We start from the raw sequence: 27,180 nt of genomic DNA, 5'->3' as shown, positions 1-27,180 counted from the left end.
GGCCATGTTTGGGGAATTTCAGCTACAGTGCAGAAGACAGTCATGTGGCAGTCAGGACAACTCACAGGCTGCAGTATCACAACAACTCACATTTCCCCACTGGGGACTTCTGTGGTGCCCATTAATGCCGTGACCAGAATGCTTGAGCATCTGAAGGCAGGATAACAGTAGTTCCAAGGTCTGTGGCCTTAGTTGATTATAGCACAATCAAAGGCCTCTGGGCCATGGTGTGGAAGGGGCTTTGGAAGAGGCAAAGCTGGAAAGCAGATCTATGATCTAACTGGGAGAGCAGTGCAGTCCCTGAAAAGGCTGACTCTGCCACCACGGACAGGTTCTGTTCTTACTCATGGTCCTAATAGGAAAAGGGAAGACACTCAGAGGGAAGGGAAGAGCCTAGAATGGGAGCAAGCAGGTAGATGTACTTGGGGGCCTCCTGCAGAGGCACCTGCTGGCTCCTCCTCCCTAGAGGAGGGCTCACTTCCCTGGCCAGGAGACCACGTGGAGGTCCTAAGGAGGGTGCTATTTTATGACACTGTCTTCTCTGCTAGTGTCCTCTCTTCCCACCTCTGCTTCCTAAGGCTGGGGTTTTAGGTGTGTGCCTCAAACCCATTTTTGTGGTGCCAAATGTTGAACCCAGGGTTTTATGCCAACCAGACAAGTACTTTATCAAATGAGCTACAACCCCATAGAATCTAGATCACTGATTCTCAACCAATGGGTGGTGACCCTGTTAGGGTCGAATGACCCTTTCACAGGGGTCACCTAAGACAGTTGGAAAACACACATATTTACATTACGATTCATAACTAGCAAAATTACAGCTATGAAGTAGCAGCAGAAATAATTTTATGGTTGGGTGGGGGTCACCTCGACATGAGGAACTATGTTAAAGGGTACAGCGTTAGGGAGGTTGAGAATCACTGCTCTAGATGATAACTAGGGGAAAGATTTGTGCTGTCTAATAAGGAGGGATGAAGCTCTCTCCTGAAGGAGTCACTGGGTGATGGGAGTTAATGGGTAGAAGGCAGCAGGTGTTAATGGGAAACAGGTGTGGACTGGGAAGAGCAGGATGAGACTACATTCGCATGGAGGAGGATTCAGGATGTGTGAGTGTGGCTAAGAAGATGTGGATCTTGTCCTGGTGTGCTGTTGCATGGCTCCTGGAAGCTTGGGGGAAATCATGGCTTCTGTCACTGGAGAGAAGAAACTTGAACTACGCTGGCAGTGTACTGAGGCCCCAGAGATGAGCCTGCGTAGGATGGGCTTATTCATAGGACCAGAGGACCTGTTAGCTGTCTGTGTTCACCTGAGAGTTTCAGAAGACCCTCTCTTTACCCAAGAAACACTGGCTGCCTTGGTGAAGGGCAAGCCCACGCCCAGAAAAGTGCACGTCGACTGTCCTCTGTGGGCCAGCAGAGGCTGCCAGCGGACCCGAGCTCCTAGGTGTCAGTAGAGGTGACAAGGCTTTGCAGAGACCAGGAGGCAAGGGGGACATTACTACCATGGCAGACAGCAGAGCGACAATGGTGACTCGATGCCTGTGACCTGCAGGGTGTGATCCTGCCTTGTAGACATGGAGTTGCTAGTCCATGGCCTTAAAAACATTTCAATAAATATATGTTATAATCAGAAGGTTACCAAGGAAAAGGAGGAAAATATCTGTAAGGATTTGTAACAGTGCAAAACCCGAATTTTCTTTTCTTTTTTTCACGTTTCCTCTTCTCCTTCTCTCCATTTCACAGCCTTCTTTTCCATGAATATTTTTTAATTTTAATTTTTTTATATTAATTACAGTTTATTCACTTTGTATCCCAGCTGTGGCCCCCTCCCTCATTCCCTCCCAATCCCACCCTCCCTCCCTCATCTCCTCCCTTGCCCCTCTCCAAGTCCAATGATAGGGGAGGTCCTTCCCCACCTCCATCAGACCCTAGCCTATCAGGTCTCATCAGGACTGGCTGCACTATCTTCCTCTGTGGCCTGGTAAGGCTGCTCCCCCATGAGGGGGAGGTGATCAAAGAACCAGCCACTGAGTTCATGTCAGAGACAGTCCCTGTTCCCCTTACTAGGAAACCCACTTGGAGACTGAGCTGCCATGGGCTACATCTGTGCAGGGGTTCTAGGTTATCTCCATGCATGGTCCTTGTGTGGAGTATCAGTCTCAGAAAAGACCCCTGGGCCCAGATTTCTTGGTTCTGTTGTTCTCCTTATGGAGCTCCTGTCCCCTCCATGAATATTTATTACCTCTAATTTTGTACAAAGCACTGTTTTGGAAATAAAAATGTAAATATTGTTACCATTTATAAAACTCCCACATTTATGAATTCCCTGGGGTATTTGCCCTCACACGAACACACAGCACCACTTGTATGCACGTGGAGGCTGGAGCTCAGCCTCTGACGTCATTTCTTGGGAGCTAATGACCTTGTTTTCCCAAGAGGTCTTTCTCTGAACCTGCATTTCACTCTTCAGGCTTGGCTGGCCAGCCAGTGAGGTCTGCCTCTCCAGGGCTGGGATTACAAACGTGCTACCAGGGCTGCTTTGTTTGTTGCTGTTTGTAGAGGTGGGTTCTGGGGATTGAACTCAGGTCTTCACGCTGGCATGGCAGACACCTTACTGACTGAGACAACTTCCCAGTCTTCCTTCTTTAGTCTGTGTCAACCTCACTACTAAGTGTTATTAGTGTCATTCTACTGATACCGTTTTTTGAATGATGAAGCCAAAGAGCCAACACAGGCCCTGTCCCTTGCCCATGCCAACACAGCTAAGAAGCCACACAGGCCTGGCTTCTCGGACCCAGATCAGTCATGTTCTATTAAGGAACGATGCCTTTGGGGAAAGTTTCTTCCGAGCCATCCCTGCTCAGAGCAGTCTTGAGTTGATGGCTACTAGATTGGTCATTAGCATTTTCTGTCTTGGCTGGAGAGTGGGCCCATGCTGTGGAGACCTGAGTACCTGGTTTCTCCGTAACCTCAGGAATGGTGTCTGTAGCACAGATCATATGTGTCTGGGGGAGAAAAGAAACAATGCCACAGCAGGAGATTAAGAGACACCAGAGGTGGGGTTTATAGCTTTGCATTGCTTTCCTAGGTGATGTGGAAATGGATGCTGGCGATGGTGGTCGGGAGCCTCCCAGATCAGCTCTCCACAAATGGTTGCTCAGCAGTTCCTTATTCAGAAATACATTTATGTTTTAGTCAGTGAAGGGGAAGGAGTAGGGAGTATTTCTCTCTATAGCACATTTTTGAATGGAGAACAGAAATCCCCTCCCATCGCTTTCTTACTCTCTCTCCTAGAGACAGACTCTCACATAGCCCAGGATGGCCTCCCTTGTGTAGTATGAATGATCTTGAACTCCTGATCCTCCTGGCTCTATTTCCTGAGTACTTGGATTGCAGGCATATGCACCATATTTTCACATAAACCCTCACAGCCCATTTCACTTGCGGCTTTATCACATTTACTTGTTGACGTGATAATCCATGTTTTTCTTCTTCCACAAGACCTCAGGAAATTACTAAGTTCTCTTGCGATGGCTCAATTTTTGTTTTTTTATTTTCCCTTGGTTCTCTATTTCAGAATTCTAGTAAACTATTAAAAATAACTTTTTAATCTGTTCTTTAACAAATTATTCTTTAATCTATTCTTTTTAATCTATTCTTCAATTTTTGTTTTTTTAAAAATTACATTACATTTATTTATTTACACATGTGTGTACATGTGTGTGCTAGTGCCACAGAATGTGTATGTAGGTCAGAGGACAACCCAAGGTGCTAGACCCCTCCTTCTTTTCTCCCTGTGGGGCTTAGGGATTGAAATCAGGCCATCAGGTTTTCTGGCAAGCACCCCTACCTGCTGAGCCACCTCCCTGAGCCTGTTGACATTTCCTCATAATGGAGCATCTATTGGGACCCAAATCTGCTCCTTATTCACATTATGGCTCTTCAGACATTTCTGCTACGATCACCTTCCTCTCGTTTTATGGACGGAATAAACTGGAATGGTATGCTGGGCAGCCAGGAGGGCTCAACGACTGGTTGCCGTGATGCTGGAGGGTCTACAGGGGGCGCTAAAGTTTTTCAGGCAGGTTACATCTAGCGAGGAGCTAGGGAAAGAATGAGGGAACAGGGAGCATAGTCCCTAAGTGGGCGGTTTTGGGCAGACGCTTCCCCAGCGTGGAGGATTTAGAGAGTTAGGCTAGCCTCCTCCCAAGGCTCCATCATCAGCCCCAGCGTGGAGGATTTAGAGAGTTAGGCTAGCCTCCTCCCAAGGCTCCATCATCAGCCCCAGCGTGAAGGATTTAGAGAGTTAGGCTAGCCTCCTCCCAAGGCTCCTTCATCAGCCCCAGCGTGGAGGATTTAGAGAGTTAGGCTAGCCTCCTCCCAAGGCTTCATCATCAGAGGTAGAGCAAGTGTGCATACTGAATAAAGCATGCTGGCGTGCCCACGGTGATCCTCTTTAGGAAAACTACGTGGAAAACCAAGCGCCTGAAGTAGGGTTGAACCCTATTCATAGGCATGCTCTTTCCACCTGATGTGCATGCTCTTTCTGCTGTCCGCCGGGTAGAGAGGTGAGCCATCAAAGTCAGGCGACTCAAGCTCCCAGGTCATCCTGAACCTGCAGTTTCCATTTCCTTTTGGAATATGCTTATCACAAGTAAAACTTGTGGTGGTGGCTTGGGGACAGGGGACTTGAAAGATCTGCCGTTAAAAACACATTGGAGATGTTTTAGGAAGAGTTTTTTGTTTTTTTTGTTTTTTTGTTTTTCCTCAGCTTTTAGGACCTGCTTGAGTCAGCTCAAGAAACCAGCACAAAGCCTCTCCCTGTGGACACATGAGCAGCTCCAAATGACAGACAAGGCCCAATAGAGGCTGCCTGCAAACCTCAGCATTCCAAGAGAAGCGCCAGCTCTGGAGCAAGCCTAACGACTAATGTTCCACTGATGTGCCCGGTGCGTTTTGAAGGTGTGAGCTTAGAATGAGGGGAGAAGCAAACAGTCTTAGACCAGGGGGTTCTCTTCTTCAGCATTTGACTATCTCCACAGAAGCATTTCTATAAAAATGAAGACAGGCTTGCAGAAAGCCTGCACGGGGACATTATTTCACTGTCCCAGAGACAGACTAGAACTCACCAGGCAAGGGGCCGGGGAGATGGCTTAGTTGGTAAAATGCCTGCTGTGCAAGCTCAAGGAGCCACGTTCAGATCTCTGGCACCCATTAAAAGGCCAAGGCACCTTGTGCACCTGCATTCCCAATGCTGGGAGACACACCCAGTCTAGCAGATCGGCCTGTAATCTATGTGGGGCAGCTTTTTGATTGATGATTGATGTGGGAGGGGTTAGCTTACTGTGGGTGGTGTCTCTCTGGGTCGCTGGGTCCTGGGGTGTATAAGAAAGCAGGCCGAGCAAGCTATGGGGAGCAGGCCAGTAGGCAGCACCCCTCCACAGTCCCTGCTTCAGTTCCTGGCTTCAGGTTTCTGCTTGAGCTTCTGTTCTGGCTCCCGTGATGACAGCCTGGAACCTGTAAGTCACGTAAGTCCTTCCCCCCGCCCCCCCCCAAAAAAAAACCCAAAAAACTGCTTCTGGTCAGTGCTTGATCAAAGCAACGAAGAAGCAAAGTAGGACACTTATAAATACCGGAATGACTGTCAGTATAGAATATTTCAGACTTAGCGGATCTTTCAAACCAGATGCTATTTTTCTGCTTGATTCCAAAATACGATGTTCTTTTACTACAGCTGGGTGGCATGTGATGAGAAGAAAAGATACCAACAGGCCTTTAGCCAACCGGTAAATGAGTGATTTAAATATTGACCTAAGGAGCACCTTCACCGCAGCATCTGAGAAGCTATCTACACTGATGGTTTCATAATTCAGCTCTATGTTTGGACGTGAGGCTGATAACGAACTTGGCTGTCTCACAGACTAATTCGCCCTCACTTTAAATGTGTGTCCGAATCACTTGGGGTCTTGTTAAAATGCATCTCGACCGGGCCCCAAGATGCCGCAGTCCTGACCAGCTGCCAGGAGGGTCTGCTGCTGCCAATCCCTGGCTCTCTCTCTGAGCGGTAAGGAGCTGGACAACCTGCCACCGTAGAAAGACGCTTTCGGAAGGAAGGAAGGCAGTTCTCACGAGTGGCTGGTGGAAGTCCCTGATGACCCCACAGAGGAGAGCGGGGAAAAGAAAACGACCGTTTAATGACATGACAGTAAAAATGTGATACAGATAAACAGTGAGGTTAGTGTCCATGAAGCCATAGTCCATTAATCATGAAACAGGTACAGAGAATGGCCGTTACATGAGAGACTGTGGGAGCACCCGCCTGTACATGAGTTGGCTGGAAGTCCCTTGATGCTACGCGCTTTACCAGGCCGGAGTGGCTCTGTTGCACTTGGATAGTGTCCCTCTATGTGCTTGCTGCTTGCAAAGGCAATTCTACCAAGTGATGAGAGTACAGAATTCATTAACATCCTTGCCTCTGGCTCCTTGGGGAGAAAAGAGTCTGGTTGCGTAACAAGTGTATCAAAGATGATGGGGGAGAGGTGATTTTAGATGCCTAGCTATTAACTGCCCAAGACCTGTTGCCTCCAAAGCTGTAACAAACTCAAAACGCTGACTTGTGGAGGCCACCGAGGGGCCTGCTAGTGAAGGTTCCCTTTCTTCACAGTGCAGCAGATACCCCATTCTCTGTGCCACTAATTGGCCCTGCTCTGCAAAGAGACCCCGTATGTTGAAATCTTGGGGTTCATTGTTAAAGACCACACACTGCTCTGGTTTTAGTGTTCTGATGGTTCTGGGCCACCACTGGACTTACACAACAGAGCAGAACATGCTTCTAACATACATGTACCAGAGTAGCCCTTGTCTTGAGTGCCATAGCTCCGTAGGAGTAAAATGTAGATGGTCATCAGGATGCACTGGGGAGCTTTAATTCTTGGAATGGGATGCCATGGTCAAGGGCTGCTGTTGATCTTACATCCCAACGTTTCAAACATGAGCCAGACCCTGGCTCACACCCCACCCACCCACCTGATCCCCAAGGAACCAGTCCAAGACCCTGCTGCCTGAGCTTGGTGTTCTAATCCCTTTTCCATTTATTACTGACCGCGGAAGCACCGTGAATTGTACTGTTTCATCTTACATTTCTGCACTTGTAGCACCCATGCATATTAAATATAATCTTTGTACGTGGGGATACCTTTGTGAACATGAACCGAGATCTCCTTTGTGCCCAAGTGCAAATATTCCAGAGTTAGCCTTGTCGCGCTCAGCTCCTGAGACCTTCAAGGTCATTTATTCACTCTCGCTTCTTGGTAAGCTTCTCTTGACTCTCTGCTGTGCAGAGACAGAGGAGATGGACGTTTCCCACCTCACCATGCTGTGAGCACCCACAGACCCTCATTCAGAATTCCCAACGTTGCCACAGGGGTTGGTCCTGCTGCCCACGCCATGTCCCTGCCGTCTACAGCTGTTCTTAAAACCTAACGTTTCTTGGCAGAAATCAGTCCAGCTTTCTCACTGTGGACATGGTTTTGATGGGTCTTAGCTCAAGCTGTCTATCAGCTCTATTGTACAGTCAACCATTAAAGTAAAAAAAAAAAATCTGTCAGTCTAGCTGCTTGATTTTTGCATGGTGGTTTGCTCTGATGGCAGGCATGTTGGTGGGAAGGTCAGTTTCTCGTCACCAGTTCATTACCAGGGTGGGTGGTGCATTACTGCTTTGGTCATAGGAGCTTTAACTCTATGAAAATTTGCATTTGAACTATGGCTGAAAGCTGTAAGAGAAACAGAAGTAAGGTTACCAATCTGCCTGCAGAACTCTAACTTGACTTGGGTGATGCCGGGTTGTTTACAATGCGGGGGTGCTGGGTGCTGGGTGCTGGGTGCTGGGCAGGAAGCAGACGCCAGGATTTGCCTCAGTTCTGCACAGCACACCTCTCTCAGTTGATCCCGGCCGAGTGTCTCCTGCGCACACTGAGAGCCTGTGCTGCAGGCTCTGAGGCTTTTTCTGTTCTCACATGGATCATCAGCTGCCGTTTGCCGAGTTTGGAAGAGGGAGTGGACCGTTAGCAGCTCCTTCTTTTGACATCTATGACTCTTCATTTTTAATTCTCAGAATGGTTGTTATTCAGTCATGGGGCAGAAGGCAATTTTGTGAAACAAATTAGGTCCTGCTACGGAAATCTCACTGGTGCATCACAGAGATGATGGCTTGGGGAGCGCTTTGCCTCTTGACATTTGGGAAATTGTCCTTGGTGGAGCCAACATGATGCTTTTGTCTTTTCCTCCACAACAATAAGAAGCGAGGAGTGGCGCCTAGCAGGATGTACCTATGCCACACTCCACAGAAACTGTCTCACAGCCCTAACATTTTTACAGGATCTTATACTCTTTACTGTGTGTGAAGAATGAAGGGGAGCCGCCGTAGCATTGTGACTCATGCGTATTTGATTTCCATGTATGAAGGCAGAGAGCCCTTCTTTCTCTAAATGCCCAGCTTTGGCTTACAGAACTCCTGTTTCCTTTCAGGTGGCGCGCCTACGATGTGTGTATGTGCTTCGGAAAATTCTTAGCCATTATACGGGAGAGAAGGGAAACATTATTGACACGTAGATGAAACAAGAATATATTTCAGAAATTCTAAACAACAGACAAACATACAAACCCCCCAAAGACTGAAGGGGTGTCGTAGATCTTAAGAAGACCCATACCATACAATTTTCTTCTGCGGTTCCTCTAAGAGCAGAAACAGACTAGAAATAGTGGATTTTTTTCCCTTAACAGAGGGAGCTTCAATCTAGAAAAAAGTAAAATAATTTCTTATTGCTAAGATATGATTTACAGATTCAATAAAGAGAGTGAGAAAGAGATAAATCAGCTTCCCTAGGTAATTCCAGGGCATTTATAAGCAACTAAGGCTAATCAGGGCCAATCACAGCCTCTAATTAAAACACGGAGAATCCCTGGCTGTTTGGAATTGTCATGTCACCGGGAGCTTTTCTGCTCAGGGCCAAAATCCCAGTTAGGTGCAATGCCTTAACCTGGAATGGTAACACTTAGGTCCACCCTCCATGGACATTTGGGAGGAGGCGTTAAGGAAACAGGGAGAGAGGCAATGGGTTCATACTGGCGGCAGCTAGAAACCATTCTCAAAGGAGGCAAGCTGAGCAGCACTCTCAGCTGAAGCAAGTGGAGAAGTTGAGGCACTTTGACCCCCAAGGATCCTGGGGACCTTATTTTTTTATGGTGTCCAGGGCCTCCTCTGCTCCCCCACGCTTTTCTTTTTGGTCAGGCTGTGAATGGGGAATACAGGGATGTGGGTAACAGGAGAAAGCGTGAACAGGAGGGCAAAGACATTTTGTGAGCAGGGCGGGGCAGCCCCTCCCCCCACCCTCCTGGAACCGGAAGATGGCTTTTGCCACATTGTTGTCCTGACCAGTTAAGGTGAAAAGCAGAAAGCTGTTTCTTCAAAAACGGTCCTTTTTTTTTTTTTTTTTTTTTTTTTTTAGTTTGAAAGGCAGCAGAAGGTTGCAAGAACTGTCCCCCACCTTTCACCTGAAGCGTTTGTGAGAGAAATCTTTGGCTAAACTGGGGGCGTGTAAAAATTCACAGGGTGTTTTCTTTTTAAAAAAGAGGTTAAAAAAAAGTATAGGTCTGTGAGTTTATAAAAGTTGTAATTAGGCGTTCAGAGGTACATGAAGGCTCTAAGAACATTGGCAGAGATTCACTGTCAGTAGGTATGAGTGTAATCCAGCTCGTCCTTCAACGATTTTGATACAGATTTGTGAGGCTCAAGTGACTGGACATCAGGAAAGTGCAACAGAAACGAGCATTAAGACGTTTGGGTAAAACAACAGACTCGGGAAAAAGAAAAATGCTGGCGTTGCGTTCCCGAGTTTGGTGAAGACAAGAACTAAGGCCACAGGGGCAGGATGGAGTGCTTGTTTTTTCCCCGTCATGCTTCCTGTTGGTTCATAACGGTAGGGGTGGGGAGAGGTGAATGCAGAACAGGGCGTATGGTGGCTTGGCCCTCCGCACCTCACCAGCGAACTGTCTGAACGAGGCGCGGTATTCTCCGTGCGCAGCGTGGACGGTCTGGCCGGCCTGAGGATGTGGCAGCGGTGGACAGGCAGCTGAGCTGCGAAGCCGGGAAGGGTACCGGGACGGGCCTTGGCATGGGGGGGCGCTGGGTCTCCGGTGACGTCAGATGATTGCACAGCAGCCGTGGCACTCCAGGCAGCCTTTCTTTTTTTTCTTGGGGTGGAAAATAGTGAGGATGGCCTCATCGAAAACCGCTTTGAGACCCTTCTGAGTCAGCGCCGAACATTCCAAGTAGCACTGTGCTCCGATCTTAAACACAAAGAAGGAAAGTCGTGAGTGCCAACCCTCGGCCAGGCCAGGTCCCTACGTCCGCTTGTCCCACAAACAGCCTGTTTCCAGTGTTCTGTCATTTCTATATGGAATGTGGCAGTGACATTCAGGTATGTGGAATAAAGCCGTGTCATTGGTCCTGCAGAGCCGCTAAGAAGCATGGGTAGCTGCCATCTAGATTATCCTTGGTTGCTCTGTATCTCTTGGCAGCATAATATCTATTTGCTATCATTGTTCAGTATCAATATACTTTGAAAAACACGTGTGAAGTTAAAACCCTAAAACATGAAGAAATAAAAACATAGAAGATATTCACTGACACAGATACCTTCCTTCACTGTACATTTTTTTTTTTTTTATCTTTAAGTAATATCTTTTGTACTGGGTTAGTGGTCTATTTTGAGTTAGTAAAACAATTAATTATTGTTTAAACAAATTATTATTGTTATTGTATTATTACTTATTGCTACTATCATTGTTATTATTGTTATGTGTGGGGGTGTTTTGCCTTACATTGTATACCCGCACACCACATGCATGTTAATAGAGGCCAACAGAGGGCATCAGATCCTTTGGGACTATAGAGTTTCGACTGTATGTTACGGGAGTGCTGGGAATCGAACCCAGGTTCTTTGGAAGAGCAGCCAGTGTTTTTAACTGCTCAACTATCTCTCCAGCTCCTTGAAGATGAAAAAAAAAAATTCATATAATGGGTGATTTGAAAATTGTAAGATCCCCACAAGAAATGCAGCAATCCAGGCCAGAAACTGTTGAGTCTTATTAAGAAAAGTCACTGGCCAGGAAAGCTGTGCTTGGCTGTGGGCTTTGGTGCAGGAGGAGACTTGAGTGTTCTTGTTTTACAGGTTCACATGAGCCAACTATGTGCTGAGGGCCTCTGAACTGAATATTAAGGACAGCTAGAAAAACACTTTTTTTTTTCCTATTAGGAAACTTCGAAAAAAGCAGATCTTCCATTGAATCTGGAGCTTGCTGCTTTGATTAGAGTCATTGGCCAGTGAAGTCCTGGGATCTGCCTGTCTCCGCCCCAATGCTTGGGTCACAATGTTCATGGCTGGCTCCTCTGTGGGTGCTGGAGATTTGAACTCAGATCCTTAGGTTTGCAGAGCCAGTGCTCCGACATGACAAGCCATCTCCATAGTCCTCTAGGTGTGCTAGGTGTACTGTTTTTCTTATTTTATGAACTTCTGTGTCCCTTTTTACTGAACCCCGAAACAAGTTGGCCGGGCTAACAGCTGCTGAAACAGGGCTGTTTGAAAGGTCACTGATAGGAAGACTGGCATGAAATAAAATTTATTTCAAAGTTCACTCTCCAGACAGCATGTGATTTAAAAAAAAAAATGTATTCTTTTCTGACAAGAATGACTATTTTATAAGCCAATGGGAAATACCAAAAGCAGGGAATTGAAAACATCAGTGCATGTTGAAAGCTTCCTTTATGGATTTTGTTTTGACAATGGTTTGGCCTTTAGATTTGGAAGTAACTTCAAAAAAAAAATTAAAACAATATAAGAGAGAGAGAGAGAGAGAGAGAGAAAGGAGGGGGTAGAAAAAAATCTCCCCTAACAATGACATGAAATGTCCCCTTCAGGGGTTTGTATCCACGCGTGGTAGGCACACATATAAAAGGCACAGCAAGTAAATGACTAACAGAATGGCCGTTTGCTTGTGATGTGAGGGTTCTCGTCAGTAATGCAGAGGGGGAAAAAAACCCTAGAAAGCACTGTAGACTGTTGTGTTTGGACAACCCTCCCACTGATGATTCCAAAGCCCCAGACTGATTCTGAAAATTCTGGGAGTTTGGCTGACTTCTGTTTATTCATCCTGGGACCCTGAGAGGTCAGTGGAGCTTGCTCTCTTCCTCTCCACCGCACTGCCAACAGACTGTGCTTTAGCCTGTCAGCCTGTGCCTCCCGAGGAGGCAGGAGGAGTCCAAACTTGTCTCTTCCAATTCTGATGTGGGGGGAGAGAGCGAGACAGTCCATAAAGGCGTCCTTGTGCGAGGAGGTTAAGGTAACATTGTGGCGTGCTGATAGTTCCAGGGAAAGTAGCCAACAGATTTTGGGTGTGAGTTGGGACCTACGTGTGAGAAGCAGAGCCCAGTTGTGAGGCGACTGTTTGTTGCCATGCTCTACGTGCTCAGAGGGTCAGAGAAGAGAGTTTGTCCCGGTTCAAAGAAAGGCCACAGACATGTTAGAAAGAATGCTCAAAAAAAATTCGTGAGAGTCACCAAAGATTGAAATGGAAAATCGTGTCAAGGAAACACAGCCCTTCTTGTTTACAGAGGCGCCCTTTCCTGGTTCTTGGAGCGAAATGACCTACACAGCCAAGTATTTAGGCTCCATCTGCAAAAGCTCAGAGACTCCTCCCTGGGACACACGTGTGAGCGAGCAATCTGAAGCAGGCTTGACCAGACTGCCACATTTCAAGGAGTCAAAACAAAACAAAGGAAGAGATTGAGGATGCAAACAGAACACCTTTCTGATACTTTTTTTTAACAATACTTAAGGTGCATTGTTTCCAGTGCTGGGAAAGAGGCCACAGTGGTCCAAAATATGGAAGATCTGATGGGAAGGAAGGAAAACAAACCAACTTGTAACAGGACAAATCAAGTGAAATGGCAAGCTAATATTTTTTCCTTCCTCTTCTTGGGGTGGGACATGCCGAAGAGGCATAGAGATAATTAGAAGGGTTGGGGAATGGAGCCCAGCTGACAGCATTCTTGCCTAGGATGCACAAAGCCCAGATTTTTGTTTCCCAGCTTTGTATAAATCCAGATGTGGTTGATAGCAGCAAGTGGTAGATGCAAAAGGATCAAGGTTATATATCCTCAGGTATATATTGAGTTCAAGGCCAGCCTGGGCTACATGAGAGCCTTCTGAAAACAAAAGCAAAAGCCAGTAGCTGGAAGGAAGAGGGGCAAAGGTCTCCCCAGCTGCAGACAAGTCTGAGGGCAGGGAGGGCAACAGGGGTAGTGTGCTGAAGCCGAGCTTATGGTGTGTAACTCACTGCAGAGCTACAGGGGCCCAAGGAGGAAAGACCCTTGCCAACTCATTTACAGACCAGCAGGTTGGCCGGAACTGGCAGGGATGAGGATGTGTCCATCTCTCAAACCAGAGGCTGAACTACTCTGCTCTGCTGTCCCTGGCAGCAAAAGGAGCCCCAAACTGAAGAATTTGTTTACAGAGTCCAGGAGGGAGGCAAAGAGCACCGTGGCTGGAGAACGGCATCTCTGCCACTAGCCTCTCTTAGCCCAGTTTCCTGTAGGAAAGCGGTGACAGTAATACACACACCACAGGAGATGCTTCGAGGAGGAACTAAGAGGAAGCCCAGCCCACCAGCAACACTCCATTAATACTAGCTATTATAATAATAAAGTACTTGACAGAGGAGTCAAAGACTGGAGAAACTAAAAACATCCCTGTAATTACACGAATTGTCATGAAACCCAGTTCAAAATACCGCTTGGTTTTCTTTGCGTTTGGGTTTCATATGCTCGATGAGATTGTAAAGCAGAGAGCAGTTGCTAGGAGAGGCTGGCAAAAGCCAAGCAAGTGGGGAACGGAGCCGCTGCTCTTGAAATAAATCTGAAATGACATGGGAGGCTTTGGAGAGACTCGTTATTAGAGGCGGAGGAACAAAAAACCCCAACCCAAAGCCAACTTTTCAAACGAGGAGTGAGGCTAGGAAGCCACCAGAACGAAGGTGGGGACAGTCCCAGAGGGAAGGAACACGGAGCGGGAGCTCGCAGCAGAAACAGTAGGACCTCCTGCTAGGAGCCACATACAGTTACATACATGAACATGTATGCTAGGGAGAGTATCTGAGACTGCATGTTGGAGGAGAACTCACAGATTCCTAGGGGACACACACACACGCATGGCTGGAGAATGGAAATTGGGTGTGACAGTCAGGTGTCCAGGTGTACACACAGCTGGATTCCAGTGTGGTCCTGATCCCTGGGGCTATTTCCTCACCCTTAAGAGGCTCAGCATCCCACCATCTCCCTGGATGGCTTGTGTTGGTTATATTGACAGCTGTGGCAGAGATTGATGTCCCATGCGTCGTACCCATAAAACACCATAACGAATCCAGTTCCAACGAAGGTGTCGTATTATATTAGGTACTTTAAACACGTTTTAATAAGAAAAATACCATTCGTTTATTGATTTATTTTTGCTAAGGAGTAATTTGTAGTTAACGTTATTCTTGACTGGCTTTGAGAAGGTGGATAACTGCCTAGGGGCATGCATTTTGCAGGGTTAGTTACTTAGTAAGTAAAACATCAAGAATTTAAAATCTCCTGCTTGGGTTAATAGGTGTCTAAATCAAGGAGGAAAAAGATTCAAATTAGGCAAATGTGGCCCCTAAGTCTCCTTCTGTAGAGTCATACATGTGTGTATCCATGTTAATGGCTCCTTTGCACACGTCGTGGCGGCGATGGGGAGGCAAAGATTTGGTGTCTGGCAAATACATTTTGAAGCATTTCTGCAGCTAGGTCACTGGTGATGGCCAACCCTCTGAAGTGAAGAATGGTCAGCAGAGGTAATTCCAGGCCTGCTCCGTCAGGCAGCCACTCAGATGCCTCACCCCGTCACTCTTAGCCGTGGGTGGTTTTTCCATACGCTATCCTCGACACTGTCACGACTATTAAGTGACTGTTCACTATAGGAAGAGAAGTCCTAGACAAAGAGAACCCTGTCAGATTTCGATCCGGGTCTCTCCCTGGAAAAATCACAGAACGCCTCGTGTAATGAGTTACAGTGATAATAAACAGGGAGACTTAGGGATGTATAGCTAATGACTCCTCTTAATTCATACGACATGGGGCAAATCTATGATCTAGACACTGCTGAGGCAAAATGGTAAGTGCTTAGCTGTTGAACCTCATGAAGTTTCTTAATGGAAAACAGAAGGCGCCTGGTGACCGGGACACTGGCCAAAACGGTCTCTTCCAGCCCTTCTAGAACAAGGAAGAATCATAGTATAACGAGTCGAAGCACAGTGCAGTTTAAGGCAAAATCCCGTGTTGCTCTCCCATCCCCGAGCACTCAAATGTGAGCATACCGCTTTCGCCAGCTTCACGCCGTGCTCGTAGGTGAGGGGCTTCTCCTTCATGTACAGCAGGCGTGCCAAGGTCTTAGGGTCATCGCGGAGGTCGATCTGGGGCAAAGACATGGTCACTATTTTCAGGCCTTATTCATTATTTTAAAACACAATAAAGCACCCTTCCCCACCTTAACCTTTGATGTTGCTGAATGTCCTCCAAGAAAAACATTATACACGCCTATGCTATGTTTGAGAGAGTGATTTTTCTCTCCCCTCCCTCTCTCGGTTGTTTGAGACAGGGTTTCTCTGTGTAGCCCTGTGTCCTAGGATTCGATTTGTAGACCAGGCTGGCCTCCAACTCATAAGAGATCTGACTGCTTTTGCTTTGAAAGGGCTGGGATTAAAGGTGTGTGCTGAACATTTCTTCTTCTTTTTAAAACACAGATGCAGCAGGGTGGCCTTATCCATTCTTATTTGCTACTGAGACCATCTTCCGATGATCCTGCGCTGTCTGTCTGGGGTTTTGAGTTTTCTTTTTCTAGATGGCACAGAAAGGCCTGGGTATCTTGTAGTGATTACTCATTCGATTGTAACTTATAGTGCTCATTACATAATATTTTTTTTTTTTTTTGTGGCTTTGGATCCCTTCCTTCCTTCCTTCCTTCCTTCCTTCCTTCCTTCCTTCCTTTCTTTCTTTCTTTCTTTCTTTCTTTCTTTCTTTCTTTCTTTCTTTCTTATCTTGACCTTCAAAGGGGTGGAGATTTGCTACCTGTCAAACCTTTTCAACAGATAAGAAATAGACAGGGAGGTCTTGCAGGGGAGTCCCAAGGGGGAGAGGCCAAAGGGTTTCTCCTAATGAAGCAGGAGAATCTCTCTCCAGCTTTGAAGCAGCATTGAAGGCGGCAGGTAAGACTGATCACTTGGCTAATGTTGTGGTTGCTCTCGAGTGAGTGTCCCCGTGTATGTGGGCACACAGGGTTTGCTTCCTACAGGCAATCAGCATGGTCATGCTAGGATCCCGTCGATTAGAATGATGCTTATGCAAATTCATGGTTTTATGTTTCTATTTGTTTTTCCATTTTTCTTCATCATTCAACTCAGTGGCTGCCCTAAACAGTCCCAACTCACCGAGGGATCTGAATGTCCAGTTATGTATTTTAGCAGCAGGATCTACGCTTCTCGTTATGGAAAAACATTAATATTTGCAATTGAAAGTAAAAAAAAAAACTTTGTTTAAACAAACAAGCAAACAGTTATCTTTCAGAACAGAAATGTGTCTTGAACTCAGCAGTAGAATCGCTCGGCAGATACATAAGTTCTAATTTGTATGTAAGTGAACACACATCTGCCCTGACCGTTTTTTAGAAAGTATTTTTTTTCCCTTATTTCTTTGTCAAATAGTATTCAAAATGAGAACTCAAGAGAAGTAGGGTAGGCAGCAGACTAAAAGCCCTGCAGCCATGGTATGGTATGGGCCTGACCTTGGACACCAACGCAGATTTAAAACAGCCAAATCCATTTAAACTACAGACAGTTCAGACAACGCCCAAGCAACAAGAAGCTTACTGACCACTGACAAGAGGCAACTCACGCTGTGGGATTTTATCAGCTTCCAAACACTTTTGAAGCCCTAACAGTTGATACATGCTGCTCTTAATACGTGTTGTTTAACTTTCCTAAGATCTGTGTGATCAAGGAGTTAGAGAAAATGAAGAGCAAAGAATTTATCTTCCTCTTCCAGCAGGGCAGTCAAGGAGGCCTGTTATGATATGCCCCGTCTGAATCTAGGGTCATTTGGACCAACACACCTCTTTTGCTGTATTAAAACAGTTGTGTCTAACTCTCTCCCTCTCTACTGTGTACGCTTGTTTCCTTACTTCAAGGCAGGAAGAGTATCTGTAAAAATAATTATTTTGTTATTTGAAAAACAAGCTGTGAGGTTGATTTTAACGGCCACACCAAAACTTTCTGCTTCATATTAAATAGCTCTACAACTAGTTTTCAACTAAATAACCGCGCGCTTCCGGAACCTCTGCTCACGGGTGAGCTAGAGCTGAGATTCCGTCATGGCGCTTGGCAGAATCCTGGGGTCACCGCCCGGCCGGCCCATGCCCTCCCCTCCATCACCCTCATTTTAACCTGGGTCCCAATGAGGACGTAAGGCACGTGGGGCATGCAATCCTTCAGCTCCGGAACCCACTCCTCCTGAACGTTGTGATAGGAGGCAGGGTTGACAACGGAGAAGCAGATGAGGAACACGTCGGTGTTGGGGTAGGAGAGAGGCCGCAGCTGGTTGTAGTCCTCCTGTGGGAAGAACGGGGGAGAGAGAGAGTGGGCGCGGGCAGCACGCAGAGCGAGCGTCTGTGTGGTCCTCGGGACTCATACAGCGAGGGCTACATCCATTGCTGTGTACGGAGATCACAAACTGCCCGTTTCAGATCAGCTTTCAAAACCGTGAACAGCTTTTTATTGGGGCACAGCTTACACGTCACGACGTCCGGGGAGACTCATTTCTCTGTTATAACTGGTTAAGGTCTAGCCACCTTGTTTTGGTACGTCACAGTTAGGGGAGCTGCAAATCCATCTCCTCACACAGCTATTGTGATTAAAAATCTACCTCGACATCACATTTCTAATGTACCGCGCGCCCTCCCAGCGGTTGTCTGTGGACGGCAGCTTCTAGAATTATCCATCCCGCCTAACGATAACTCTGTGCCTTGGCCGATCTCTCCCGGCTTCCTGCCCCTTCCTGCCCTGCTAACAACCATTCTGCTCCTGTGTCTGCAGAAACGCACCCATTTAAACAGCACAGTTTTCAGCTTCATGAGGTCCCATTTATTGATTGTTGCTCTTAGGGCCTGTGCTGTTGGTGTTCTGTTCAGGTAGTTGTCTCCTGTGCTAATGAGTTCAAGGGTATTCCTCACTTTTTCTTCTAAGCGGTTTAGTATGTCTAGTTTTATGTTGAGGTCTTTGATCCACAAGACTTTAGTTTTGTGCAGGGTGATAAGTATGGAGCTATTTGCATTTTTCTACATGTAGACTTCCAGTTAGACCAGCACCATTTGTTGAAGATGCTGTCTTTTTTCCATTGTATGGATTTGGCATCTTTGTAAAAAATCAGGTGTCCATAAGTGTGTGGATTTATGTCAGTGTCTTCTATTCAATTCCATTGATCCACCATTCTGTTTCTATGCCAGTACCATAAGGAGAGCAACAGAACCAAAACATCTGAGCACAGGGGTCTTTCCTGAGACTGCTATTCCAACCAAGGACCATGCATGGAGATAACCTAGAACCCCTGCACAGATGTAGCCCATGGCAGTTCAGTATCCAAGTGGGTTCCATTGTGATAGGAACAGGGGCTGTCTCTGACATGAACTGATTGGCCTGCTCTTTAATTACCTCCCCCTGAGGGGGAAGCAGCATTACCAGGCCACAGAAGAGGACAAGGCAGCCACTCCTGATGAGACCTAATTGACTAGGATCAGAAGGAAGGAAAAGAAGTCCTCCCCTATCAGTGGACTTGGGGAGGGGCATGCATGCAGAGGGTGGAAGAAGGGAGGGGTTGGGAAGGGAGGAGGGAGGGAACCACGGGGGGGGGGATACAAAGTGAGTAAAGTGTAATTAATAAAGAAAAAAATTAAACAGCACAGTTCACAGGGCTGGATGCAGCTCTCTGGGCCCGTGGGGTCGCACTGTCTGGAATGTGTATTTAAATAAGTAGGCCACTGACCTGACTCTCTTCAGTCTCCTCAACAATTAAGAATTGTTAACACAGAGCAGGCTAGGATACAAAGCAAAGCATTGTTGCCAAATGAGATGTGTCTGTTAAAGAACCGTGTTTAGGACTTGTTCCTAAATTTGCCCCAGTGCCATAGTGTGGTCAACGTTAAAAGCCAGTTGTTTCGCTGCCAAGGGAGTTGTAGGCCATTCAAGGAAAAGTTTTGGTATATTTTAACGGGATTTAGTAACACATAGCCAATAGTAGTATGGGCTCAAACACTTCCATATATCACACCTGTCCATACAGCAGTGCTACATACATGCATATATTTTGTGTACATATGTGCTCATGTCGTGGAGCATTGTCCTTCGAGTGGCTTGGCCATTCCCATCTCACAGGAGTAGCTGTGCTTGCAAGGAAACCCTTGAAAGATCAGGCCTGTTGATGAGCCCTCCGCTTTTCTGTGGGAATTTACCACAGTGGTTTTCACTAAGGCTACACGAAGTGCTTTAAGAAAAAAAATCCAGACACATGCTAAGACCTACAAGCGAAGAGACCTGGGGTCAGCACGTACTACTCTTTACAACACTCTCTGTCCTCCGCCATTTGGTCCTTCTACTCAGATTGTCATGAATGGATCCAGGGCCAGGTCGACTGGAATTCTCACCTTCTACCCTATGCTCTATCCACAGAAAATAATTTTATGGAGAAAGGCGACTTACTGTAAAAAGTGGGGTTCAGGGGCTGGGAAGATGGGTCAGTGTATTTAGGCTCCTGTTCCAGAGGACCCAGATTCAATGCCCAGAGCTAACATGACAGCTCATGATGGTTTTAACACTCCAGGGCCCTCTTCTGGCCTCCGTGGGGCACAGGCGTGTGAGCAGTGCACAGACATGCATGTAGGCAAATACTCATACACGTGAAATAACAAAATAAAATAATTTAAAAAGTGGGGTTTACAGTGACTACCATGTGAGCACCTGCTCCAGCTCCAACTCTGAGCAAATCAGAACCCCTGGCACATTGGACTGGGTATAGAAGACTAATCCTGTACTGATTGGTCAAATGTGGACCTGGAGTGGAGACAACTGATTTGTGCGTAGCCCCATCATCTTCACCACCAGAGCATGGGTCTGGGGATCCCTACAAAGGACCAGGCACCCCATTGCAAGAAGTGCGTGCATTATCTCTTGGAGTTCTTGCAGAAGTGCTAGATAGATGGTGCCATCAGTGTTCACGTGTCACAGGAGAGCAGATCAAAGTTTAGAGATGTCAGTAATGGATCAGTGCTACTGAGTTACTGAATACCAAGAGGAAGCATTTTGTGTGCTTTTGATTTAGACAGCTACTGCTATATATGAACTTTATATGACAGGTTAAGAATTTATTTTTTATTATTTTAAACTTGGCTATCCTAGGACTACCTTATTGCAGGGGTGCATTGTCTGCTTGACAGCAGGCATTGGCTCCAAATTGCCACAAGATGGCAGCAGACACTGTAGAGTTAAAAATCTTAATGTTTTAGCTGCTCTTTCTGCCAACCCCCAACAACCACACCAAAACAATCGGATTAGCCTGAGAACCAGGCAAGGGAGGAGCGGACAGCTGGCGTCTGAAAGGATAGTGTTTATTTAATCCTTGATTTGCTAGCCACTGAATAAACGCTGCTTAGATGACAGGAAAGGGAGGTGAGCCCATTTGTTCCCCTGACAAAGCAGCTCAGGCCTCCAGCACAGGGACTTCTGGTGACGTGCTGGCTCCCGGGCTTCCCGGAGCTCCGGGTTTTAGATTTCTTTGCTGTAGGAACCTTGGTTCTGTTGCATAATTCCCTTTAAAAGGATTGATTCCTCACTGGACTTGTGGCTGTGACAAGAACGCTGCATGAACTGTATAAGGTGGTGAAGAACTGGGATGCAGGTTGGGGAAAGAGACCGAAAAATACACAAAACAGTTGCATATATGTGCACCGAGACAAGTTTCCTGCCTCTTTTGGTTCCTCTGGTAGAGTATTTATCTGACAGAACTGGAAAAATTCCCATGTCAAGTCCGGAAGATCCTCTAGACCCAGGGTAGTATAGCAACTTCCAAAGGAGGGTCTCTGACCAGCAACCGGCATCTCTTTCGATCTCCGTTAGTCAACCAGGTATCTAAAGCCTGGCTTGACAGAGTTCTGAAGCAGCTCAAGTTTCTGGAGCCCCAGTTACTATTATTTTTCCTTCTCCCTGCCGTCAGCCTTACAACGCTCCCAATCGGACATCCGATAGATTTCAACACGACTATAGAGAAAAAAATATTACTTTCCACGAAGGTTTATACCAGGAGCTTACTACCCTCAGTTGTGGCTGTGGTTAGGAAGTATGAAAGAACCCCAGAATTGGGGTTCTTGGGTGTTTGAATTCATACCCGCTGATGGCTCGAATGAGCTTTGCGGTGAAGCACACTTGCCGATCAGCTAAGAGTTAGGGCTGAATGGTTCTTCTTGCATCGAGGCCCCTTCTAATGCTGAAGACGATCTGGGATACAGGTGCTTGGGTGCTTCTTGAAGAGATGGTGTGTTAACTTACAAAAGCCACCAGACAGTTCTTTGGAGGGCTAAGATGGACACGCGAGGACTTGTGCTTGGGTTGGGTAGGTAGGGATTTGGGATTTGGGACCATGTAGGTTTCTGAGTAGTTGCTACCCATTGCGAGCGAGGGGGGAAGGCAAGCGAGGGCTCCGCACAGAGGTGGAGCCGGTGCTGTCAGGTGCGGGCACTGTGGGTGATTATTTGTAAAGATCTGAGGACCGCTCAGCACAGACTGGCCTTAAGTATGCTCACGAGCAGCTTCCTTACGATGGGACAGTGGTGGAGCCACGGAGCCCTTAACTTTCCTTGCGTTTGGATCACCTCATTGCACTGTGGATTTGTACTCAGCACCAGGTCTGGAATGAAGTCTAGAAGGCACGTGTCTGATGAGTGCCCAGGGGCTGCTCTCTGCACTGTAAGGAAAAAGAGCCCTGAGTTCTGTCCTCTGCCTCGGACACTCAAGAGCTGGGAGTAGATTTCTGCTTCCTTTTTTTTTTTTTTTTTTTTTTTGGTGAGCTTCCTGACATTCATTTATCCCAGTGCTGTGGGCACCGGCCCCGTTTTTCATATTCTCCTGTAAGTCATTTGACTCGGAAAGCAGGACAGGGTGGGAGCTCAGGATGTTGCCCAAGAGCAACAGGGGTGGAGGTGAAATCTCTGGATTCAAATCCCTGCCCCTCCTGTCACTACTACTTTCGTGCAGTTTGCAGTGAGTTCTCTTTGCCTCGGTCTCTTTGTCGGTAAACTGTAAAATGCCCGTATCACTGTGAGACTACAATGCTTTAATATGTGTGACTTCTTGTAATGGTGTTTTGAAAGATGAGCAAGCACTTTAATGACGGAGTCAGAGGCCATCCTTCATCTAAAGTCAACAACAGCTGCAGTTCCTGGAACCCCAGCCTCTACCCTCTTTGGATACCAGGGATGACTCTGAAATTCACTTTTCTGGACTAAGTAGTAATGAGATCCAAATGTCCGTGAACTGTGACTGCGTCTTTTAGGCAATGTCCTTCACCTCTACTTTTCCCAATCTGGGGAAAGATAAGAATGGGTCCCTAGTTACTTTTTTACCAACAGCCCATCAAGTGAGCAGCATTCTCCAGACAGCACACTCGCAGAAACCACGCTGAAATACATGGGATGAGAAAAGTCAAGTTGCTTATTGAGAGAAAAACATGTATTCTGAGGTTTTAGGCAAACTTTCCATGGAGTGCTGATGCCAGACCCTGAGCTCCAGATGGCCCTTTGGCTCAGCCAATAGCAAAAGAGGAAGTTGTATGCACTTCCAAGTGGACCTGGGGTTGCCTTTAATGAGCCTCAGCTGTATGTACCTCCTGCTCGATCACGTGCTTCTGAAGAAGCAGCCCTGGGGGTGGGGGGAGGTTGGGGGTGGAGGACCCAGGAGCTCCACATATCAGGTCCTGGTGAAGATGTGTGGCCTGGTGAAGACAGTGAGGTCTTCCTGCTCCCACAGTGACAGCTGAGCTGCTGTGGGCTGTGCTCTGGCAGTGAGAGATACCATCCTATCGTTCACACGATGCGCAGGCCAGCCTCAAGTCTTGAGGGGCTCATGAGCACGGAACTCAGGCTCACTCCTCTGAGGAGAACCTGGTGTCTGCTTAGGAAAATAGGAGAGAAGGCTGCTCCTGGCTCCTGGCACCAGGGGGAAACTCATTCTCTCTGGCAGGGATGCTCATTGCCATTTCCGTTAGTACTCGCTGCCTCTGAGATGCACCCATCTGGAGTGTGGCCCGAGAGCTGACTTCACTCACTATCATTTGTTTGGGTGAGGGTCCGCTGAGAGGAGGGTGAGACGCCTCAACCACCATGGCTGATCCGCTGTAGACTCAAAGGAATCCTGGCTCTGAGCACTGACCCCCCTTCCCCCACCCCGTCACGCTGCTGTTCCCCAAGCCCTGAGTGCTCAAGCTAGGCTGAATCCTCGCCACTCTGGCGTCACGCTTTCCGTGTTCTCTCTCATGGCACATGCTAAACAAGCCAGTGGGACCTGGAGCACATCTTAGAGTTCTGAGTCTCTTCCGGTAGCTGAGCCAGAAATCTGAGCAAAGGGCCACTCTCAGAGACACTGTGACCACTTGGCAAGGAGTTCGTGCCATTCAGATGAATTGACCTGGTGTGAATAGATTACTGATTAGTCCTGAGAACTGGCATGTTGCTTACTGGGTGATCTGAAGGGTAAATCCCTTACTGACCTAATGTTTGATTTTTTTTTTCCTTTGAGACAGAGTTTCTCTGTGTAGCCCTGGCTGTCCTGGAACTTGCTTTGTAGACCAGGCTGGCCTTGAAGTCACAGAGATCTGCCTGCCTCTGCCTCCCCAGTGCTGGGACTAAATTTGTGCCATCCCCTCCCAGCCCTAGTGTTTGAAATTCCATCCAACCGAATTCTGAAGTTTTGTTTTCTTTCTTCAAAGCCCAAATGATAGTTTGTCTCAGGAGTCTGGGGAGAAAGCCAGTGTCCATGTGCTGGTAACATATCCATGACTCCCTGAGAATCCCTTAGTTAGCAAAAGCTTGGCTGAGCTGTGAAATGGCAAGGAGAGTCTTGAGCCTAACTTTGCAGCTGCCATGTTGGGTGCCTGTTAAAAACGTTTTGCTCAGGGTTGCCTTTGAGGGTGGGGATAACAAGTTCCTCTCGCCTGATCTTTCAGAATACATTTGCTTCTTGAATTGCCTTCCACCTCTATACCCCCCTTCCCCACTGCCCAATCCACAGTTAGCTCAGAGCAAAGGCGAGGGCACAGGGTTATTCACGTAAGAAAATGCAATTACTCAAGTAGGCTAGAACTTGATAGCTGGGGTTAGAGATGTATTTCCTTTGTGAGTTTGCGGCTCCAGAATTATCAATCTGTTTTGAAGTCATTTCTCTTTCCTTATTTAGTAATAGACTCAACGAGTGATTTTTAATTAGTCGTAGGTGTTCTTCAGCCTTGTGACTGCAGGAACATTCTCTAGAGTATCACTGAAGGGTGGACTATACTACTTAGTGTGGGGACTGGAACTTTTGGGACAAGCCTTCTGTGATGGCTATTCTTGGTTGTCAACTTGACAACAATCTGGAATTAACTAAAACCCAAGTGGGTGGGCATACCTGTAAGGGATTTTTCTTAATACGTCATTTGAAGTGGGAAGACCGGCCTTTAGTCTGGGCCACACCTTTGCCGGCAGCCTATATAAGAACATGGAAGGAGGAAGCTCTTTGCTCTCACTAGCAAGTTCATTCCTTCACTGGCATTAGAGCCTACTTCTCTGGGATTCTGGCAAATACTGAAGACCAGCTGAGACATTTGGCCTCATGGGACTGAACAACTGGGTTTGTGGGCCTTTTGTTAGTAGACAGCCATTGTTGGACTAGTTGGACCACTGCCTAAAAGACATTTTATTAATGAATATATATATATATATTTCATTCTATCAGTTTTGTTCCCCTAGAAAACCTGGACTAAGACATTTCCTAAGTTAAATCTGTTGTGGAGCTGTTTTGACTAATTTTTAGATGTAGTTATTGTGCTGGGAACATGTTTCATCCATCAAAGACGTAAATTCATTAATTTGGGGCTAGAGCGTGGGAGGCCTGTGTTTCTTTCTGTTGTGTTTCTGAGACAAAGTCTCACACAGCCCAGGATGGCCTTGCACTTCCTATGTAGCTGAGGGTGACCTTAACTTTGGATCCTGCTGCCTCCATCTCCCAGGTAGTGTCTTCATTTCTAAGATGCTCCATTATATGAGCGACACTGCTGGTCAGCCATCAGCACAGTCGTGGCCTTCAAAGTGTGCCGTCCAGGGCAGCAGCAATGGAAACCTATCATGACTGCAAATTCTTGGGACTCCTCCTGCACTTGGAATTGGAAACGGTGGGGTGGAGCCCTGTCGCTGTTTGTTTTAACAAGTTCTGGGTGGTTCTGGCCCAGGGTCAAGTTTGAGAATCATTGTTCTAGAATGACAGTTTATTCTTTACTGTAAGTGGGTGTCCCTGTATTTAAGCTCTTTCACTGCCGAAATGCCTCCTTTGGGTCTTGACTCAAACCCATTTTTGGTTAATTACTTCGGTTCCTTCAAGATGTCTTGAAATTATCTTTTAAAGTCCTTAATCATAGAACCTGAGGCCCAAAAGGAGACTTCACATATGCTCTTATTTCCTTTCTCCATGCTTCATGCTCCCCTGTGAATGTGTCTGTCCGGAGACTTTAAAATAAGAGGAGGAGAGAATTAAGGTGAAGGTTAAGTTAAAGAAAAAGCTTGAATTTATTTGTTGTTATAGTTTACAGCATTTCTCACCCCTGTGTCAGAGCTTGGGGGTCACCCTACTTGCTTCAATTTGACGTTTAAAGATATTTTCACGCTATATTATCACTTCCTTTCTTAGACTTGTATTTTTTTTTTTATTTAAAAGACAGAGTAATGGGAAATAATAACTCAGCTCTACAAGAGCGTTTAAACGGTTTTATTGGGTGTAAAATGAAATAGAGATCAAGGGATATTGTTCTTGGAGCAACTGATACATAGGAACCATTACTGAAGTGTGGAAGCTGAGCGGAAGGCGGGGGCTTCCGGAAGGCGGGGGGCTTCCGGAAGGCGGGGGGCTTCCGGAAGGCGGGGGGCTTCCGGAAGGCGGGGGCTTCCGGAAGGCGGGGGGCTTCCGGAAGGCGGGGGGCTTCCGGAAGGCGGGGGGCTTCCGGAAGGCGGGGGGCTTCCGGAAGGCGGGGTGGGGGGGCAGAGCACTCTCAGAGCATGAGAGAGTCCTTGCTGTATCGAGCTTTGCGAACTGGACTATGTGGACCGAACACACCGTGAGGTTGTGATGAACGGAGACAGCATGCTTACTACACATCTGAGTTAGCCTAAGTAGACAACTCCAGTCCCCGAATCCACGGGCCTCGTTTGCTGAGATGTTCTCTTGTAGCTGCTATACTGTCTTGTATCAGAGGACCCAACTTGATATTTTCCCCTTTGAGTAGCTCTGGGGACATTTTCCCCCCTAGTTATGTTTCTGTGTCTTGACATTGATCGGAGAGGTCACCCTAGTTTTGACTGTGATTTTTCCCAAACAGCCCTCTGCCCATGAGTAGAACCCAGGGGGTCCTGGGAGAGAGCCTTGGGTCCAGTGCTAGAGGATCCAGACTCCCTGCCCTGGCTGTAAAACACTAGCTTTCATGTCCCACAAACACTTGCAAATGTGGTCTTTGCAAATGTGCACTGAAAACCTTGAAGAGATTCCATTTATTTATTTTCTAGGAGAGAGCTTTCAAGTTGAGCAAAATGACATATCTCCAGATAATTGTGAGAAAAGGCCTCTACAAATGCATAGCTATTAACAATTACTAAGAAACTCACAGTGGGAAATACCACGGTCAAATACTCACTCCAAAGGACTTAAGCTGTATAAATTTGGACTGACTGAACAACCCGCTGATTTTGACCTAAATAAATGATTCAAG

General features: G+C 46.8%; 1 protein-coding gene across 1 annotated transcript in view; it reads right to left on the bottom strand.

Annotated features, from left to right (window-relative positions):
- Positions 1-6,174: 6,174 nt before the first annotated feature.
- Positions 6,175-27,180, bottom strand: part of Rhoj (ras homolog family member J) — an 85,570-nt gene continuing 64,564 nt past the window's right edge. Inside the window, exons 3-5 of the mRNA XM_060387660.1 lie at positions 17,574-17,738; positions 15,453-15,548; positions 6,175-10,346 (exon numbers count right to left, since the gene is read on the bottom strand). Of these exons, the coding sequence (XP_060243643.1) occupies positions 10,200-10,346; positions 15,453-15,548; positions 17,574-17,738 (408 nt within the window). The 3' untranslated portion in view covers positions 6,175-10,199. The remainder of the gene's footprint in view (positions 10,347-15,452; positions 15,549-17,573; positions 17,739-27,180) is intronic.

Source organism: Meriones unguiculatus, chromosome 7 (assembly GCF_030254825.1).
Source record: "Meriones unguiculatus strain TT.TT164.6M chromosome 7, Bangor_MerUng_6.1, whole genome shotgun sequence".
Lineage (NCBI taxonomy): Eukaryota > Metazoa > Chordata > Mammalia > Rodentia > Muridae > Meriones > Meriones unguiculatus.
This window is presented reverse-complemented; position numbering and strand designations above follow the sequence as displayed.